Raw genomic sequence first — 20,474 nt, 5'->3', positions numbered from 1 at the left:
AAGGATATGGCAGGGAGTGTGGCATGGGGGTGGTGAAGGCAATAAACATTTATTAAGCACTAACCATCTTGCTAAACCTTCTGGGTATTTTCAGCTCTCCCAAAGTACTGTTTATTTCTGTACAAACACATCTTCATCCCTTTAAATAGTTCTCCACAAAATACACGCATACATGTGTGGCTCAGAAGGGTGAGGGGTCACCATCTAATAAAAAGCTGGAGAGATCTCTAGGAGCAAAGCAAAAGTGTATTGTACATTCTCCCAAGAGGCAGGCCTCTCTCCAGTCTGGAAAGGAGGAGGCCCCTTCTGGGACAGGTTTGACACTTTAAATAGTCCCAAAGGCAAACACCCCTCCCACCACTGACCATCATCCTCATTGGCTGAGGGTCTTACATTCTAAATGAGGGAACTACCCAGGAAATTGAACTGGCCAATAAGTACATAGTTACCCATATTTGATGAAGTAGGGAGAAACTGATGTCATGGGAGGATAGCAGGAAGGGGACTTAGGTATGCCCTTGAATCAATGTAGATCTTCAGGCCTACTCCACCTCAGAGGTAGATGAAGCCTTACTCGATTTTCATAACTGTCTTAAGAGATCTCCATCTTGTCAACACATAACACACATATACCCACATATATGTATATGTGATAGTTCTCCACAAATATAGCTATATCTTTTGCATATGCTTTGGTCAATGAGGTCCCTTTGAACTTTTCAGTTCTAGGATTGATTCACATTAGTAATTGTTATGGGCTAGAACTCTGAACTTGAAGCAAGGATGCTTACAAGGTACTAAGTGGAATCGATGAAACAATGGTTATTGAATTAATCCTACAACAAATAATGGTTTCCTAGAGATATAATGATTGGTTTATACTCAGTATGGAGCATATAAGCAGGGACTTAGAGCCACAGAAGACAAGCGAACTAGAAGCTCTCTGAGCCAAGGAGACAGAGATTCATTTCACCTTCAGTCAGGCTCCTGGTGGCTGGCCTGGCCTCCTGCACTTCCCCCACTGAGACCAAGGCAGGTCTGAAAGTCTCTCCAGAAAGCTGCCCAGCCCCAGGAAGGAGATAATAAAGGACTTGGACTTTAACACCTGGCTGTTCTTGTGGTGATTACTGAACTGAAATGAAGGCTGCTCCAGAGACCCCCAGAAAACCGAACCAGAGAACACTACAAGCTGAGCAGGAGACAGACAGGGACAAGAGGGGAAAAAGGCAGAGAAAATTATTTAATTAGTACATTAAAGAATCTTGTAGGTTTGAAAATATGAACCCCTAAAGCCAAGGAAAAGAGGAAGAACAATTGGAAAAGTTACAATTTAGGGCAAAGGAAATTAAAGGAAGGAATGGGTTCTGGAAGTTGGAGATAATGTTCCTTGCCCCTGTTCATTCTCATACTCTGGAGCTGCACTCCTTGGAGTTTCTCTGAAGCACAGCACCTTTTCTCCTACACCCACATGTTATTACTTTAAGACATTAATTCCTGAGCTGCTATTAAATTAAATGAAAACTTCTACAAACACTCATTTGATCCTTGTGATAGCCCTTAGAGGCAGATACTACAGGTATCTTCTGTTTTACTACTGAGGAAAAATAGTCTCAAAGATGTTAAGTTGTAATAAAGTTGCCTTTTGAGATTGTTCTATGATGTGATTATCTTTATGATTTTAGTTTATAGATAGAAAGTTTTTTATTTAGGACATTTGGTATCTTTTTGACATTTAATTGACTGGGTTAGTGGGGAAAAAAAGTTAAAATAGATGCTTAAAAGAGAAAGTAAAGCCTGCTATTATAGCTGACTAAAGCTTATTCAGATGTCCCAAGAAAAAGAGAAGTGAGTTTTCAAGGAGCCAGTTTCCTAAGATCTACCCAAAGTTTGTTAAAATAAATCTGTCACCTGTTAGGAATCCATTTTCCTTTTATCTGGGGGATGCTATTGTAAAAATTTCTTCAGTGAATTTCTGCAAAAGTATAGGGCATTTCCAATGGAGGTGTAAACTTACCTCATAGCAGGACAGAAGTCTGGAGAAAGAAAAAGAAAGAAAGAAAGAAAGAAAGAAAGAAAGAAAGAAAGAAAGAAAGAAAGAAAGAAAGAAAGAAAGAAAGAAAGAAAGAAAGAAAGAAAGAAAGAAAGAAAGAAAGAAAGAAAGAAAGAAAGAAAGAAAGAGAAAGAAAGAAAGAGAGAAAGAGAAAGAAAGAAAGAAAGAAAGAAAGAAAGAAAGAAAGAAAGAGAGAAAGAGAGAAAGAAAGAAAGAAAGAAAGAGAGAGAGAAAGAAAGAAAGAAAGAAAGAAAGAAAGAAAGAAAGAAAGAGAGAAAGAAAGAAAGAAAGAAAGAAAGAAAGAAAGAAAGAAAGAAAGAAAGAAAGAAAGAAAGAAAGAAAGAAAGAAAGAAAGAAAGAAAGAAAGAAAGAAAGAAGGAAGGAAGGAAGGAAGGAAAGCAGGAACGAAGGAAGGAAAGAAGGAAGGAAGGAAGGAAGGAAGGAAGGAAGGAAGGAAGGAAAGCAATCAAATCCCCAAAAGTCCCAAAGTTGGGTGGGGCTTCAGAAAAGGAATGAAATATTTAGTGCTGATTTCTTGGGTTTTTAGGTTATGAGGCAAATCTTATCCTCAGGAGCTGCAGTCCATAAAGATCTTAGAAAAATTATCTACATTGATACCACAACAGAGCAAGATGTCCATATCTGTTTAAAATTTTATTAAAAACTAAATTAATGTTAGTAAGCCCCACAGAGTGTCCTAGGTATATTTGTAGGTACTACTAGTCTATGAGTTCAACATTCCTTTTTATATCAGCTTCTATACTTATAATGAACACAATAATAAAACAGATTTCAACATATAAGAATAAATAAAAGAAAAGATGTAAATTAAGAGTGTACTACATGCCTAGAATTGTGCTGAAGATGTATATACAAGGATAAAGACAAGAATTTTCTTCCCTTCTCTCAAGGAGCTTACATTCTAATAGATGAGACTGCCACATATAGGGGAGTGGTGGTAATGGAGGGATTTGTTGAATTGGAAAACAGGGCTGATGAGCAAAGCCATAGTGATATATTGGCACACTTTTACCAGGAACAATGATAGAATTGATTTGAATATGGTTCCATAATTGGAAAGAGAGGTGGTGGGACAAAGGGTACATGCATGACAGCATTTCAACTGATGAAGCAAATGGCAGGAGGAAGTAAAGCTTTACTGGAGCTGGGCCTAGATGCAACTGAGGTAACCACAAATGGGAATTCCAAAAAGGAAAGTCTTGTGGGACTCAGTTTAATTTTTTTCAAAGCAATTCGTTCGACTTGTAAAGGAAAGACATCAAAAACCAAAACCAAAAAAAAAACCCAAAGAAAGCAAAAAAAAATTGATTCTACAGTATATTCCTGTAATCTGATAACTAGAGTCTAAGAGGGAGATTTCAGATAAGAATCTTTCCAGTGGGCTCCTGCATATGCAAATTCAAAATAAGTATTAGATGATTCCACAAAATGCTACATCTCCAGACTCTGACTGCAATTCAACTTGCAGGTTGGATCCCCTGTGGCAGTATTATATAGCAGGCAATATTCATTCATTTGTATTTTTCAGAGTTAGGAAGGAGAGCACTTGGAGTGAGAAAATTCTTTAAAAACTAAATCAAGTAAGTACTTATGTGCCTAATAAGAAGCAAGTACTGAACTACAGATAATGGACATTATGGAAACACTGGAATTCAAATTTACTTACTCTATCACACCCAGGTGCATGGGAGAGGGGCGACTAATGATTCCAGTACTGCAGTGCTGTTGGGCTATTGATGTCCTTTGCAATGCCCCCATTAACCTTGGTTTCAGTCTCCACAATATGCTGCTTTATTGTATAAACTCAGCTGAAAATCTGACCTAGTGCACTACTGTGCATTTTCAGAAAGAATTGGAGCCCACAGATCAGATGGGTCTTATGCTTTGAGATCTTTTGTCTCTTGAGCAGTAGGATCAAGGATGCAATGGCTAGATTCTCAATTCCTCTAGCTGCTCAGCTCAACTCCCCAGGGGACTCCTAATGCTTGCTCTCTGCTGATAGTAGGATGTCCTAAAGTTATGTGCTTTTGCTGCAAGACACAATTTCCAATTTCCTTCTCTCCTTTGCTGCTCTAAGGAAGAAGGACAAAGAAAATGAAGAGTGAACTTTTTTTTCTCACAGCTCACAGTTTCATCTCACCCCAGAGTTGGCCTGCTTGTTTATTTTTAGATATGGAACTATGAACTTTATTATGACCAATTTGGTTTTTGAAAGAGTATATTAAGTTTAACATCAATAGTAACAAAATAACTGCCTATTTTTACCTTATGAACTTCCTTCTGTTGTCTTTTGTTTATTTTTTGTTTCATTAATTCTTATTTCTTTTTTGTGTGTGTGTCCTTCTACTAAAAGAGAAACGCTCCCCTCGTGAAACCAAGTCAAACAAATTCACGCCTGCAAATTTGTCACATTTTTCCTCATTTCTTATCACAAAATTCTATTCCATTGTATTACTTTATATTATAGTAAAGACCAAAAAAAAAAAATGAAAAATATAAGAATTCCCCATGAACTGATCCAACTTAATTTGGAGAGCAATTTAGAACTATGCTCAAAGAGCTATAAAAACAGTGCATAATCTTTGACTCAGCAATATCACTATTAGGATTGTATCCCAAAGTGCCCGAAGAAATGGGAAAAGCACCTATTTATAGACACAAAATTATAGCAGTATTTTTTTTACTAATGGCAAAAAATTAGAAATTTGAGGGAATTCCCATCAATTGAGGAATGGTTGAATAAGTTGTGGTCTATGATTATAATGGAATACTACTTGTACTACAAGATCTGACAAATGGAATGGTTTCAGAAAAACTAGAAGTCTTATATGAACTGAAGTGAGAGGAACTAGGAATATATATTGTTATATACAATAACAGAAATAGTATAATGATGATCAACTATGAAAGACTCAGTTGCTCTGATCAAAACAATGATCCAAGAGAATTCCAAAAGATGCATAATGAAAAATGTTAATATCACCTACAGAAAGCATAGATGAACTCTAAATTTATATTGCAGCATGTTGTTTTGTGTGTGTATGTTTTTTCTTTTGCAACATACCTTATGTGGAAATATGTTTTGCATGATTTCACAGCAATGTCACTGCTTGTATTCTCATGTGGCAGATAATACATGAAATGACTGAAGAAACAGAAAGTTGAGTTAACAAGCATTTCAATTTATCTCAAATTAGAGGAAAGATTAGAGACTTTTCAAATTGAGAAAGAGAGTGAGCAATTCCCTGAAATGAGAAGGGGGGAAAAAAAGGTGTCCTACTCTCTCCAAGTGTCTAAACAACCAAAAAAAAAATTGATTGAACATTACAGAGCCAGTTTTCAGATAAGACATATGGGTTGTTTGAGATATATAACTCCTTGAATCAATCTTAGGATCTAATAAGGTCTCTTGTCAGCATAACCTCGGTCTTTAGTTGAGGCTCTCTAAAAAGTAAGTAGCTTCCAGCTTCTCAGCTACACACTGTTAGGTTCAAACAATATAGTAAGTTTTTCTCTCAATTCCCACAATTGAATGGTTTTCTTACAAGACAGAAGTTAGACCAGACACATAATTGAATAGAAAGGAAACTAAACTAGCTCCAGAAGTGAGTCACAAAATAATTTGGTTCATTCAATTTCCAATACCACTTGCTATTTTAGTTCTCTCAATTCAATCCCTCAAGAGGTGGGAGGGTTTGGAACTCAAATTAAAAAAAAAAAAAATCAATGTTTAATTTTTAAAAAATATAATGGGAAATAATTATTTTTAAAAATTTAAAATGTATTTTTAAAAAAAGATCTAAGAACTCAGACAAATACAACTAATCATGATTCCTATGGATCAGTGATGAAGCATGCTATTCAACTACCATTGATAGAGAGGTAATGTGAACTCAGAGTATGGAATGAGATGCAATTGGAAGGGGGGAGGGGAAGGAACATGACCAATATAAGTATTTGTTTTTCTTGGTTAAGCACATTTATTACAAAATTTTTGTTTTTCTATTTCTTTTTTAAATAGTAGGAAGGAATGGGAGGGAGAAAATAATTTTTGTTCATTAAAAACTTACATTTAAAAAAATTATATACCATATGTTGTTTATCCATTGCTCAGTTAATGGACATACATGTGTTTTCATTTCTTTGCTATAACAAAAAGAGCTATTATAAATAGTTTTTTAAAATACTTAATTTTTCCCTCAATTGCATGTAAAAACAATTTTTGACATTTATTTTTTTAAAAATTTAGTTTCAAATTCTCTCCTTGCTTTCTTCCCTCTTCATTGAGAAGGCTAGCAATTTAATATACATTATACTTGTGCAGGTATGCAAAGCATATTTCCATATTTATCATGTTGTAAAAGAAAACAGATAAAATCCAACAAAGCCAAGGAAATTAAAAAGTTGGTTTTTTATTTGTTTGTTTAAGTATACTTCATACATATATATATATGTATATGTATACTTCATACTTATATATATACTTATACTAGGTGACGAAGTGGATAGAGCACCATCCCTGAAGTCAACAAGACTTTAGTTCAAATGTGACCTCAGACACTTAACACTTCCTAGCTTTATGACCCCAGGCAAGTCACTTAACCCCAATTGCTTCAGGGGGAAAAAAGTATATTTCAATCTTCATTCAGGTTCCTTCATTACTTTCTGTGCAAATGGATAGGTTGTTTTTTAAATCTTAAATTATTTGGAATTGTCTTGGATTATTATTTCTAAGAATAGTTGGTCATCCTATTATAATACTCCTATTATGTGCAATATTTTTCTGGTTCTACTTATTTCACTTTGGATCATCAGTTCATGTGAGTCCAGGTTTTTGGCTTTTTAAAAATCATTCTGCCCATCATTTCTGATATTCCATTATAATCATACACCACAACTTGTTCAGTCATTTCCCAATTGATGGACAGCTCAATTTCCAATTCTTGTCCACTACAAAAAGAACTGCTGGCATTTGGCTATAAATATTTTACTCTCTGGTTCTAGACTATCAGTGAAGTTTCCTTAATAATTTCTTGAAATGCGATGTCTAGGCTCTTTTTATGATCATGGCTTTCAGATAGTCCAATAATCTTTAAATTACCTTATTGTATCTATTTCCAGCTCAGTCATTTTTCCAATGAGATATTTCATATTTTCTTTCCTTTTTTCCTTTTTTTTGATTTTGTTTTATTGTTTCTTGATATCTCATAAAATCATTAGTTTCCATTTGCCCAATCCTAATTTTTAAGGAATTATTTTCTTTACTGAACTTTTGTATTTCCTTTTCCATTTAACCAAGACACTTTTTATAAGGGTGACTTTTTAATATACCTTTTTCCATTTTTGTGCTTCCTTTACCAAGCTGTTGCCTCTTTTTCATGATTTCCTTTTTTTTGTATAGTAATTATTTTTATTTTTTAAAAAACTTTTTATTTTCAAAATATATGCAGTTAGTTTTCAACATTCACTCTTGCAAAACCTGTTGTTCCAAATTTTTTTCTCCCTTACTTCCCAGCATCCTTTCCCTTAGATGGTAACTAATCCAATATATATATTAAACATGTACAATTCTTCTATGCATATTTCCACAGTTATCATGATATTTTTGCATCACCCATTTCTTTTCTCAATTTTTCTTCTCTCTCTCTTATTTAATTTTAAAAAATCTTTTTTGCGCTCTTCTAGGAATTCTTTTTAGATCTAATACCAGTTTACATTGTTCTTTGAGGCTTCACATTTAGTTATTTTGATATTGTTGTCCTCTTCTGAGTTTGTATTTTGATTTTCCTATCACCATAGTAACTTTCTGTGGTCAAATTATTATTATGATGATGAGGATGATGATGCTCATTTTCTCAACATATTTCTTGACTTTAATTTTATTTTAAAGTTGGATTTTGCTCTTTTGGTGTCAGAGGAACTATTCCAAGCTTCAGGTTTTTTGCATTGCTGTTTTCAAAGTTAATTCTGGGAACCTGCAAGTGTTTAGTTCTTCCAAGGTGATATGATTTAGGGAGAGGTGTGGTTACTGCTCTCATGGCCTGGGCTCTGGTTTGTGAGCAACCATAGGACCTGTGACTAGGATTCCCACTTCTGTGGCTACATACTCTTAAGTGTGCTGATGTTCCTCCTCACAATGGGACTCAGTTCTGAGACCTATGTCCCCATTTGATTACTGCAATGGAGTCCTACACCCAGTGCCAGCAAAGTTTCTAGCAGAGTCTGCCCTTTTGGTCAGTTGTCTGATCCCCTTACCAACTGTGGGCTAAGAGTTCCAGAAGTCTCTATTGATTCAGTTGTCCCCAAAGGCTCTGGTTAGCTGGGGCTTGGCCTCTTTCTGTCTTGCTTTGGCCATTTGTGCTGGACTGTTCTCCACTCTCATCTCAGTGAGAAAAACCTTTGCTGTTCACTTTCTTCACTGAATATGACTAACAATAACTAAAATAAGAAAATTTATTTTATGAATTACTTTCCTTTTATTATAGTAAAAAGGGGAAATCTATCTAGAATATTTTAGGAGTTTATTCAATTTAAATGTTTGAAATTTTATTGTTACTTATAATGGGTTGCTTGTTTTATATAGCTGTAAAGTATAAATTGGTATTTTCTGAATTGGATAATAGTTTAGAAATCTTCAGTAAAATAAATATTTATAGTAATCCTTTTAAAAATAATCCTACTTGGAAATCAATCAACTCTAGTTTTTAGTTCCATTGAGATATTAATACATCAAAGCTGTACAACATACATAGGTATATAAAGGAAGAAAGGCATTTGTGTAAGTTTAATAACTTAATTGAAATGTAACATATATAAAATGCACATTTAACTTGGATAACATCTCTGGAACCCATATTTGCTTGGTACTTTTTTTGTTTAAGAAATGTAATCATCATATAGTAAACATTAGAGCTTTAAAAAATACATTTGATTTGTAAAAGTTTAAGGAATGAATATTTGCATCCTAAAACATTTCCACAATTTAAGACTGCATTTTTCTTTGCCAAATCCATTGTTGTTTTGGTATCATGACCTTACATTCTTTGTAACTTTCAGGCCATCTGTAAAGATTGTATGTAAAATTGTTTGGGAAGCTTAATTCACTTCATTTTCTTTAAGGACACCTTTGATATCTATTCTGTGTATCATTCTTGTATAGATCTTATGAAGATCAGGAAACAGGCATTTGGGTCAACAGTTGTGAATATTCTTTTTTATTGATTATTTGGAGGAAATTATGTCAGTGAGCCTTTCTTTTTCCATTCTTGTATCTTCCTTGTTCTGAGAAAATTTTAAAAGGATCCCTTAACGTTTTCATGATTGTGTTGCCACTAACAGTCATAATATTTTGGCTATTCTAGGAGAATCTGTGAGCCATACTTCCATTTAGCCAGAACTTTCTTTTTTTTTTTTTTTTTGGCCATTCATTTAGAGAATAGCAGTATAGATGGTTTAGTTCTTTAAATAGCATATCAATTCATTGGCCATAACAGCAATCTCACGTATAGAGTCTATAACTATATGAAACTTAGCATTCTCTGTCCTTTTGTTCTGATATTTCATCAGTCACTATAGAATCAGAAGAAATTTCCTTTCTTCCTTTGGTTGCCATGGCCAAAGAGCCTATTGGTGTAGGCTAAATAAATACTCACATGGAAGACCTAGACATTCCAGGATGGTAGACTTATCCAGAGTTTATACTTTGCTGATAGCAAGGATCACTTCCAGACCACAATGAATTATTGAAGTAGAACTTTTAGAAGAAAAAAATCCAAAACAAATAAATTATAAAAATTTGGGATTATCTGAATACCTTTAAATCTATTATATGAAATAATGTCATAAACAAAATAATAACAAATATGTTTTTCATGTTCTTAAACTAAGGAAGTGATGTCAAAAATATATGTATCATTTTGTATTTTAACTCTAAAAGTCTACTCTTTCCCTCTTAAGAAAAAATTTTTGTTTTTTCTATTTCTTTAGCATTTATAAAATTTAATTTCTAACTATTTGTGTTGTGGTGGAGGTTTTTTCTTCCTAGTATGTAAACTCCCTGAGGATGGGAACTTGACTTCTACTACTGCAATTTAGGGAACAGCAACTCAAAGCAAAAAGAGAAGGTTCCAAGATTAAAGTACTTAAATACATTCTTCTGGATATAGAGAAATAGCAGTCAGCTTTGGTTAGTGTCCTTTTTTTGCACAGATATAACAATTATAACATTTCATAGTTCCTTCAATTAAAAAATAAATTTATACTTATATGTAGCATACACTAGATACTAGGAAAACAACAGCAAAAAACAAAAACCTAACAAGGGAATTTTTGGCCTCAGGGAACTTTAATTTTACAGAAAATTGATTAAGGCAGAGGGACAGAAAAATTGAGAAGCCTGATAATTTTACCTTCTCTCAAAATCATAATAATACTTCAAACAAAGTAAGGTGCTTTTGCTATCAAATCCTTGAACAGCAATTGCACCCACATTCTAAAATAAGTTCCAGCTAGCACTGTGGAAAGAGTGCTTATTCTGTAATGGAACTTAGGTTTAAATTCTGCTTCTGACACTATTTTGTGTGACCTTGAACAAGTACTTAAACAAAGAGGACCCCAGTTACCTTATCACTAAAATGAGAGTGTTGGGCCTAAATAATTCCTGAGATCTTTCTAGCTTAAAAAAAAAAAAAAAAAAAAAAAAAAAAAAAAAAAAGATACTGTATTAAGGATTTACCCATGATCACAGTTATTTAACTGCTGAGTCAGGGTTGAACCAAGTTTTCTTTCATTATGCATTCATGCCTTCGAGGGGTCTTATTTTTCTTTGAAGGCATTTGCTGGACAGCCCAAACCACCCAAGGACAGTCAACTCCTCTGAGGATAGAAATAAAATCAAGCTGACAACTTCATGACAGGTATTCACCCCTTCTAAGTATAGTAAAGCTACAATAGCACCAAAACCAGGGCCATAATCATACTGATGAACTGCACCATAGAGCCAAAGCTGAGCTAAGCATTTGCACTCCCATCCTTTTCATCTATTGAGTGCCCTTAAACTATTTTGAACCCCATTTGCACAAAATTTCTATATACCAAACTATCTAGAATCCAATTCAGCCCAACCATAGGCCTCCACCCCACCCTTAGTCCAAAGTAACTTGGCATGTGACCTAGCTCATTAGATTATTCTTTCATTCCTTATTTCATTCTTTTCACAACCCTGTAGCCTAAAGAGCTTCCATAACAGTACAATTATTCTAGTGAACCAGTAAAAGGCCTCTTTCTTAGGATAAAATTTGGTCAGACTTCATACCTGTGGGATAATAAGACCAAAGCCAGCCAAGGCCCATGGACTTGGAAGGCAATAAGAGCTTGAAGATTGTGCTATTGGATGATAGGACCAAGGGAGGCAGCCCAAAGGAGGTGGATAACAAGACAGGCAGGATGGGGACAAGGAGAAGAGAAAAAGCAGTATTCTCTTTAATGGTCCATACTGGATAGTGCAGAAACATGCTTGTTGTGGGGAAATAGAAATAAATAATCATTTAAGAACAGAGGGATGCTGGTCATCCTCAGCAGAAATACATCCCCCTTCAATATTGTAAAAGTAAGCAACCACATGCCAATATCTCCTATGGTATTAGTGCATAGGGATGGTCAAGTTTTCTGCTTTATGACAACTAAGATAAAGTCAATATAGAAAAGGGCTGCAACTCCCCATTCCTATAACAGGCAAGACCAGAACTGCAACTCATTTTATTCCTCATCTATACTAAGAACCAATGTTTAAGACTAAAGTTTTTAATCTTTACAATTATTGCCAGACTGTGGCTTCAGTCCTACAACCCCAAGAACAGAGTATCCTCAGTGGGGTTATCCCTATGTCAGTCTGTCAAAAATATTTATTAAACACATATTATATGCTAGGCAAATACTTGGACAAAGACTTAACATAGTGTCTGGCATATAGTAGGTACTTAATTGTAAAGGGCAGGAACTTTGGAGAAATATACTCAAGGCTCAGTATGATTTAGTCCTAAAACAAGGTGTTAATGCAGTGGAATTGATAATGCAATGGTTATCTAGTTTAGCATGTGAGTTCTCTAGTTCAGTACGATTGTCCTAGTGATATAATGATTGTTTTATACTCAGTGTACTGTAATGATGTAATTGTAATAGAGCATATAAACTGGGACAAATTCAGCCAGAGACAGACTCAAAAAAAAAAAACCCCAGAGGACTGGAGGCTGGAGCTCAAGCTCTCAGACTCAAGGAGACTTCAGGAGAGAGATATTCCATCTTCATCTGCCTCAGGGTGGCTCTCCTGCTTCCCCCAGTGAGACCAAAGCCCGTCTGAAGGGCCTCCAGAAAGCTAACCGAGCTCCAGGCAAGGAGACAGAGTGTGAAGGAGACAGTAAAGACTTTTGGACTTTATCTCTGGATCTCCAGAAAGCTAACCAGAACATTACACTTACTAAATGCTTATTGAATTAGTTATTGGATGCAAAAAAAAAAAAAAAAAAGGCAAAGGATAGTCTTCCTCAAGGAGCTTACAATCTACTGGGAGAAACAATAGGCAAACAAATATGACAAATAAGCTTTGTACAGAATAAATGAGAAATAATCAACAGGGGGTCATTAGAATTAAGAGAAGTTGGAAAAAAGTTCTTGTAGAAGGTGTATTTTAGCTGGGAAGGGAGCCAAGGAGTCATTGGTATAGATGAGGAGGGAGAGAAATGGATACCAAAAAGTTGAAAGGGAAAAAAAATACCAGACATCTACTAGTGTAGTAATTCTTGGAAGAATGAGTGAATTTTCTAATAAGATTAAGTTAGGTAGAGTCTAACCATTTAGAGGAAGGGTACTAGACCAACTATTCCCTTTTTCTCAGAGAACCATTTGAGAGAAACAACAAGGAGGATAGGGAGATTATTAAAAAGTCAATCAATGTAGGGGAAAGAAAGTAACCAGAAAAACTGAGCCTGATTTCATGTTATATTTTTCATTAATAAGTTTTCTTTAAACACAGAACATGTAACAGATTGATATACTCCCCTATCCCTCCCCTTCAACTCACCAACTCTAAAGACAAAAGTCTCTAAAACAAATTCTACTTGTGCTGCCCTCGAAGAGGGCTGAGAAAACTTGTGCCCCCGCCTGCCCCTGCCCCTGGTAGCATGCCTCCACCTCATGCTCTGGCAGGAGAAGGGGGTCAGGGCTTCTTCCTTGGACCCTGGGGACTTGGGTGAGAAGCATATGGATGTTTAATGTCACATCTATATGAGACATGGGCTGTGCAAAGAGATGAGTTTCCTTCTCAATGGCTCTGACTAAATATAGCCTTTCTGGCTTCATTTGGGAAGTACCCAAGCTAAGCTGCCAGAGCAGACCCTTCTGCTGCCTACTCTGTGCATCCCCACTCTTGGCTATCTCCTGGTAGGGGAACTAGGGAGCTGGCCTTCCTTATCTACCTCCCAGACTTGCATGGAAACACTGCATGGAAGATGCTGAAGATGGAGGCGTCTGGGCCTGGGCCCATGAGGCCAGAGTACCTCCTGCACCCCCTATACTTTTCTTTCTCCCTGGGCAGGGGGCACTGGAGTAAACTGGCCCCCTCCATAACTCTATTTCCTGGCCTGGGGGGGGTGATGATTCTCCCTCTGTATCAGATCCTTGTCCTGGGCCCGTACCATCCCTCTAAGCCCTCACCTTGGCTATCTGAAAAACTCATGTCTGGTGTCCTAAAATGTCTCATCCTCCCTCTCCCCATGCCTCCTCTTCCTAGGAGAGGAAGTGGGAGGAAATGGGAGGCAATCCCCCCACCCCCAGACCTTCCCTTCACATGATGGAACAGCTTTTGGCTTTTTCCTTCTTGAAGGTAGAAGAGATGAGTTCAGATCTGCTGGGAAGATGCAGGAGTCGTTTGGAGAGGCTGCGCACTGGGCTCTTGGGTGGAAGAGGATTGCCTTTGTTCAGGCACACCATCGAAGCTGTCCGGAAGATGCTATGGACACTCTTTTCAGAAGTGAAGGCTGAACATTCCAGGTAAATCTGAGCACCTAGTTGCTTGGCTGTGGCACAACCCTGTGGAGAGGTGAACATCCTAGCATCTCCAAGTTGTTCAATATTGTTTCCTTCATGAAGCAATCCTGGGAGGCTTTAACCTAAACTTCTTCCTGCTTCAGGACCAATGGGGACAAAGAGCAATCCAGATTCCTTCTCTGACATCAAAAAAAAAATAACTCAACTGTTTCTTTGTGAAGTTTGTTTACATGAAACAGAGGTTTATTGCTATGTGGGGGATTGATTAGTGACTGGAGCTATCCCACTACCTTCTACCTTCTAAATAGCTGCTATTTATATCTAAATCTCTGCTATTTACATCTAAAGGCAGCAGGTAAAGTACTCCAGGGAGGGGTTGTCACACTGTTGCCAAAGTGTCTTGCTTATCAGCAGTCCCATATACTTGGCAACCCTCTTACTACAACCAACTCCTACACACACACACACACACACACACACACACACACTCTCTCTCTCTCTCTCTCTCTCTCTCTCTCTCTCTCTCTCTCTCTCTCTCTCACACACACACACACACACACACTCTCTCTCTCTCTCTCTCTCTCTCTCTCTCTCTCTCTCTCTCTCTCTCTCTCTCTCTCACACACACACACACACACTCTTACACTCACCTGTTCATGGGAGATAGGTGCCTGCTTCTGGTGGGACAGTTCCATCAGTGTACTCAGGTCTGTCCTTAAGTCTGTCTTACAGCCAATGAGCAGTACCCGGGTGCTGGGACAGTAATCTAGAACCTCCATCTTCCACTGAAGGATTGTAGGCAAAGAGAAAAAGGGAAGGGAATATGTATTTATTAAGCACCTACTATCTGCTGGGCATTATGCTAAGTAGAAATTTCATAAAAGAGAAGACCAAGGAATTAGGCAGAACTAGGAGAATTGCTAATGGAAATTTTAATATCACCAAGTTCATCAACAGCCCTGCCCTCCTCATATTTGGTTTCCAGGAGAAAATAGGCAATGGAGAGTGAGGAGTAGGGATAGGGAAATGGGGAAAAGGCAGCTGTAATTACTGCTCTTAGATCTTAAAAGGTCCTGATTCAAAAATACCAGGAAATAAAGGTCCTATGACCCAGTCGCAAAACTGCAGCCAAGAATAACCCTTTTAAGTACAGTAGCTCCTATCAGAGAAAGTTCATCTCAGTGATATCTCTCTCAAAGGGAGCTTTCCTTCTCTGTCTTGTCAAAAGATCCAAAGCAAGCACCCAAGAAAAGAACCTTAAAGTTGGAGCAAGCAGTTCCCAAAGTTTCCAAGGGACCTTGATAGGGAATAAGTAATCTGTATTTCCTCAGAAAAGGAAAAAAAAGTTAGCAATTCAATAACAAATTAGTTCTATGTTAGTCAGGTTCTTTTGATCCTGGATTACCTGGCTTCAAGCTTCAAAAGAAAATGCTTTCAAAATGTTATCTATCAATATAATTTTATTGCTTACTCTGTGATCTTACTGAGAAGTTCCCAAAGTCTCTTACCCCATTCCCTCTCTCTAATATTATCAGTTTGGTAGACCTCTAGGGGAAAAGTACAATATAATGGAAAGACTACTAAATTGACAATCAGAAGACTGGATTTTTATTTCAGCTTTCTTTCTTGGGCAAGGCAACTTGACTAATTTGGGCCTCCCTTCCTCATCTTAAAAAGTGTATTTGTGTGGGGAGGCTGCATTGAAAGATCTCTCAGGTTCCTTCCACTCTAATATCCCAGGATTTTTGGAATCTCACCTTTTTGAGTGCGCTGTCAAGAGTCTCAGGGCGGCTGACGTCAAAGCACAGCAATACTGCATCTGAATCGCTGTAGCAGAGTGGACGGACGTTGTCATAGTAGGGAGAACCTGATGGTGGAAAAGGAAAGGGAGGAAGGGAAGAAGAGTCAATGTACTCAGGGAATTGCTATCACTGTCTCTCCCACTGCTATCATAACCATCATCAGAACAAAGGATCTGTCTACTTTTATGTAGAATATCAAAAAAATAAAAATAAATAAAAATCCTTTCCCTCTTTACATTGAGAGGATCTCAGGCACACATTTTCTTTGCCTCCATATGCCACGATTTTCCCCTCCCCCTTGTCTTCTTTCTAGAGCAGTTAAGCTGGTCCTTTATAAAAATGTAAAGGAAGAAGCAGGAGGAAAGAGTGAAAGGAATGAGAGAAGATCAATAGTCCCCCAAATCCAATAGAACCTAGAAGAGATGAAAGGAGAGAGAGAAAGAGAGAGAGAGAGAGAGAGAGAGAGAGAGAGAGAGAGAGAGAGAGAGAGAGAGAGAGAGAGAGAGAAGACAGAGACAGAGACAGAGAGACAGAGAGAGACAGAGAGAAACAGTTACAGAGAGACAGAGAGTGACAGAGAGAGAGAGACAGAGAGACAGAGACAGAGACAGAAACAGTTACAGAGAAACAGAGAGTGACAGAGAGAGAGAGAGACAGAGAGACAGAGAGACAGAGAGACAGAGAGACAGAGAGAGAGAGAGAGACAGACAGACAGACAGACAGAGAGAAAGAGAGAGAGACAGACAGACAGACAGACAGAGAGAGAGAGAGAGAGAGAGAGAGAGAGAGAGAGAGAGAGAGATGACCCCATTTGAGGCTTCTTTCACTTCAGCAATATATTTGGTACTACAATTTAACCAGTTTCTTCATACAACACCATGTCACCAAGCCTAGTTAGGGATTGTAAAGGACCCAATTTTCAGTGCTACTCATTCTCCTTCCCTCCTTCCTGTTCCAGTCTCTGCCTTCTTAGGAAATGGCTCTATTGGTTATATAACAAGCGGTCCAGATCCCTTACCATGGGGTCAAAACTGTGGAAGTTGTGGCATGAAGGGTAAAAGAGAAGGAGGGGAGAGCCCCAAGTCTCTAATATCTCTATCCCTAACTTCTAAAATCCTTTCACAGGAAAAAGATAAGATCAGTCACCAGGATATATATTAAACATATTAAGGCCAATAGCAGCCCAGATGTGTATGGCAGAGAAGTTGCCCTATAGCAAGGGGGTTAGTTGTTAACCCGGGTGTCTGATACAGGAGAATGCTGGGGACAAGACCAGCCTACCCATTTCCTCCCCAGGAAAAGGAACTGCATCAGCTTTGGAACCCAGACAGTCCGTGCTGAGAATAGCAAGCAGCCTTTCTCTCTGCACCCGCAATTACCATGGAAACTGGGGGGAATCCAAGCTTATGACAGGAACTGAGAAAAGGAGAGAAAAGACGACAACTCTCTCCCCTGCACCACAGCCCCCCTTTGAAGTAGGGTCATATCATTGCAGCACTGGGAAAGAAAGAACATTATGATATAAAGGGAATGGTGGAGGTGTGGGCAGGGGATTAAAAACAACACCTCCATTTTGACTTCAATCAGAACCCCCACCCAAATCTGACAAGTAAATCACTAGAACACAGATCTTTGCTTTAAACCCCTTCCTCTCAATATGGACAATTTCTATCCTATAGCCCTCTATATTATCTTTTCCTTCCTCGTGGACACCCAGCTGAGAGATGGAATTCAAGTTCTATTGGGGGATGCATTCTAATTTTTTTTTCAGGGGCCTGGGGGAAAGGATGAAAATCCCTCTTCTCCATTTCTCCCCTTCTATGTATATGGAACCTGGAGCTGCAGTCTAAATCCTGGAGGGGTTGTGAGAGGAGGTGCTGAAGATGCACAACCCAGACCTGCAGCCCCTCTGCATTTCAGGTCAGCTGGGAGTAGGCAAAAGGGAGTATACAACAGTGCCAAGCTCCCTATCTGGACCACCTGCCACCTTTCCCATTTATTCATCACCGCCTGAGAAGAGACTATACAATAGAGCTTTGGGTGAATAGGGCATTATATTTCTGTAACAGGAGACTGTCTGACAGAGTTCCCCTTTGAACTCAGCCTGAAAAAGTACTTAGGAGGAAGGACAAGGAAAAAAAGGCAAAAAGATTTTTTTTCTCCCTTTTTCCTTGTTTTTAATCCCTAATTGTGGCCCTTGGCCCAGTTTGGGAAAAAGGAAACAGACATTGAGTCATTCAGAGATTTGGGATGGTCAGAAGCAAAGCAAAGGTTTTTCTAGCGCAGAGAATCTATGATGCTCTTAGAATCTGTGATGGGGCTGCAAAGACGTCATTTCTCCACATTCTGGGAAAACAGGGTGACTGCTTTTGTCCCCCCTTCGGTGGGTGACATCTTTAGAGCCACCTCCTCCTTCACTAGACACTGTTCAAAAAGGATCTCTGGACATTAAATGTAAACCATTTCCTCATCCTCCCAAACACCAGATAATGCATCTTCTTATCCATGAGCTGCAGTAGGGGTGCTCTGATACTGTCACTGCTGCTATCCTTGCAATGGAAATATGTGAAGAATAAACCAGATACAAAATATCACACACACACACACACACACACACACACACACACACACACACACTCCCAGTTACATGGCCAACCTGCTTCTCCCAATCTAATTCCTATGCCCCCACCTCCACAAATTAGTTCCCTTTCTTTTAATTATAACTGCCTCCATTCTTTTATTTAGTTTGGTGGGGAAGAGGGAAGAAGGGAAATGTCAATGTCATATCTAAACGCTACAATCCTTGACCTATGTCTAGTCTGCCTGGGGTATATAGTATCAACACAGGCTCTTTCAATTAGTTGATTTTCAGCCAGCCCTAGAACTGTCTGGGGTTTGCCAACTTTGCATTCCCAAGACCATTCAACTGGCATGACTTTTCCTCTCTGGCCAAGAGAAAGCCAAAACCAATATCCTTTTTTTTATCTCTATTCCCTAACCTCACTCACAGAGAAAAAACAGCTGCTACAGATAAGGGCAGAAGAACATCTGGAATCAGCATTCTTACCTGAGGTGTCCCAGAGACTGAGCTCTACCCTTTGTTCCTCTGTCTCCAGACAGGCTGTATAATTCTCAAATACAGTAGGCACATAAGTCTGTGGGATGAGAAAGGGAAGAAAGCCACCATCAGACCCTTCCCCAAGGCTCTTTCGCTTCCCAATCCTTCAGCTGAGCTTCTATGGGCAGTGCCACTGTGTACCATCTTCCTGTAATAATGTCAGGTGATATGGGAGGAAAGGGAATCCCAGGTGAATAGGCACACTGTTCAATCTAACTAAGATACAGCCCCTCTCCCAGAGAGATAACCAAATATTCTCATTTTCTTTCATTCCATTTTCCTTTTTTAGGATGGGAGCCCATTTCTGTTTTCCCCAACTCCAGTCTGCATACGATCCGCACAAGAGAACAGTAGAAATCGGACTACAGAAGGCTGGTTGGGGAATGGCTCACAATCAGAAACCTTACAAGGGCAGGAATGGGTTTCAAGCAAGAGGAAAATCTAGACTTTTAAATTTTAAAAAATTCCTTTGGACTCCTTTCCAGAGACTAGGTGGCCGTGGGGAAGGGAGAAGGGGCGCGAAAGAGGCAATGCAGAAGCTCCTCTGGGCAATGAGGGCTGATGAGAGAGCACAAGGATGAGACCTGCAGGATGACAGAAGCTGGACAGGTCCCAGGAGAGGCTCGGCCCGAGAGCTCAGCGGTAAGTGGGTCGCAGCCGGGGACAGAAAGCACAAGGGTTCTGTTCAGACTGCCCAGGAAGGGAGGGGTTGGTGGGCGCTCTCTCCGTTAGGCAGCTCACCTCTGGGTAGCAATCCTTAGCTAGCACCTGTAACATCGCTGTCTTCCCACATTGCACATCCCCTACCAGGACGAGCTTACATCTGGCCACAGCCGGCTGGGGGGCCCGTCTCTCCTTCATGGTCTCTTCGGCTTCCACTGGGACACAGATTTAAACAGGGAGAGGGCGACCCTTAAAAAAGAAAGAACTCTAATTTTGACCTGAACCACTCCCCTCCCTCCCTCCAACTGATGAAGAGGCTGGTATGACCACTTTATATCCTGACAGGTCAGCCAATCACGGAAGGAGGTGGCCCCTCCTCAGAACCAATCCCTGAAATGAGATTTCTCCCTTCCCCATCCTGCCAACAGCCAATGGTAGAGGGAGGTGAGTCAGAGCCTTTTCTCACCCAGTCCTTTTCCCCCCTTAAAGCTGCAGTCGCCTGGTGCCCCCGTAAGGGGGATTCAGGTGCTTCCTTTTGCATCATTTATGTAGGAGTGGAGGAAAAGGGGAGGAATCTGAACCAGAGCTAGACTTCGCTGTCAGCTAAGTAGTGCTGGGGTTAAGTTACACTGGATTTTTGAAGGGACGAGGTTTGTCCTGAAGGAGACTTAAAAAACCTGCCATAAATATGATTGTTCTGTAAGAAATGACCAACAGGAGGATTTCAGAAAGGCCTGGAGAGACTTACATGAACTGAAGCTGAGTGAAATGAGCAGGA

The 20,474-nt window shown here is 38.8% G+C and overlaps 1 protein-coding gene across 1 annotated transcript; it reads right to left on the bottom strand.

The window, feature by feature from the left end:
* Positions 1-12,629: 12,629 nt before the first annotated feature.
* RND1 (Rho family GTPase 1) lies at positions 12,630-20,003 on the bottom strand. The gene is made up of 5 exons (XM_074270504.1): positions 19,775-20,003; positions 18,983-19,070; positions 15,871-15,980; positions 14,764-14,898; positions 12,630-14,155 (listed from the first exon to the last, which is right to left on the bottom strand). Exons 1-5 carry the CDS (start codon positions 19,892-19,894, stop codon positions 13,910-13,912), a joined length of 699 nt encoding a protein of 232 aa, XP_074126605.1. The 5' UTR covers positions 19,895-20,003; the 3' UTR covers positions 12,630-13,909.
* Between the last annotated feature and the right edge of the window lie 471 nt (positions 20,004-20,474).

This window comes from Sminthopsis crassicaudata, chromosome 5 (assembly GCF_048593235.1).
Source record: "Sminthopsis crassicaudata isolate SCR6 chromosome 5, ASM4859323v1, whole genome shotgun sequence".
NCBI classification, from domain to species: domain Eukaryota; kingdom Metazoa; phylum Chordata; class Mammalia; order Dasyuromorphia; family Dasyuridae; genus Sminthopsis; species Sminthopsis crassicaudata.
Note: the sequence above shows the minus strand (reverse complement) of the source record. Positions and strands in the feature narration are given on the sequence as shown.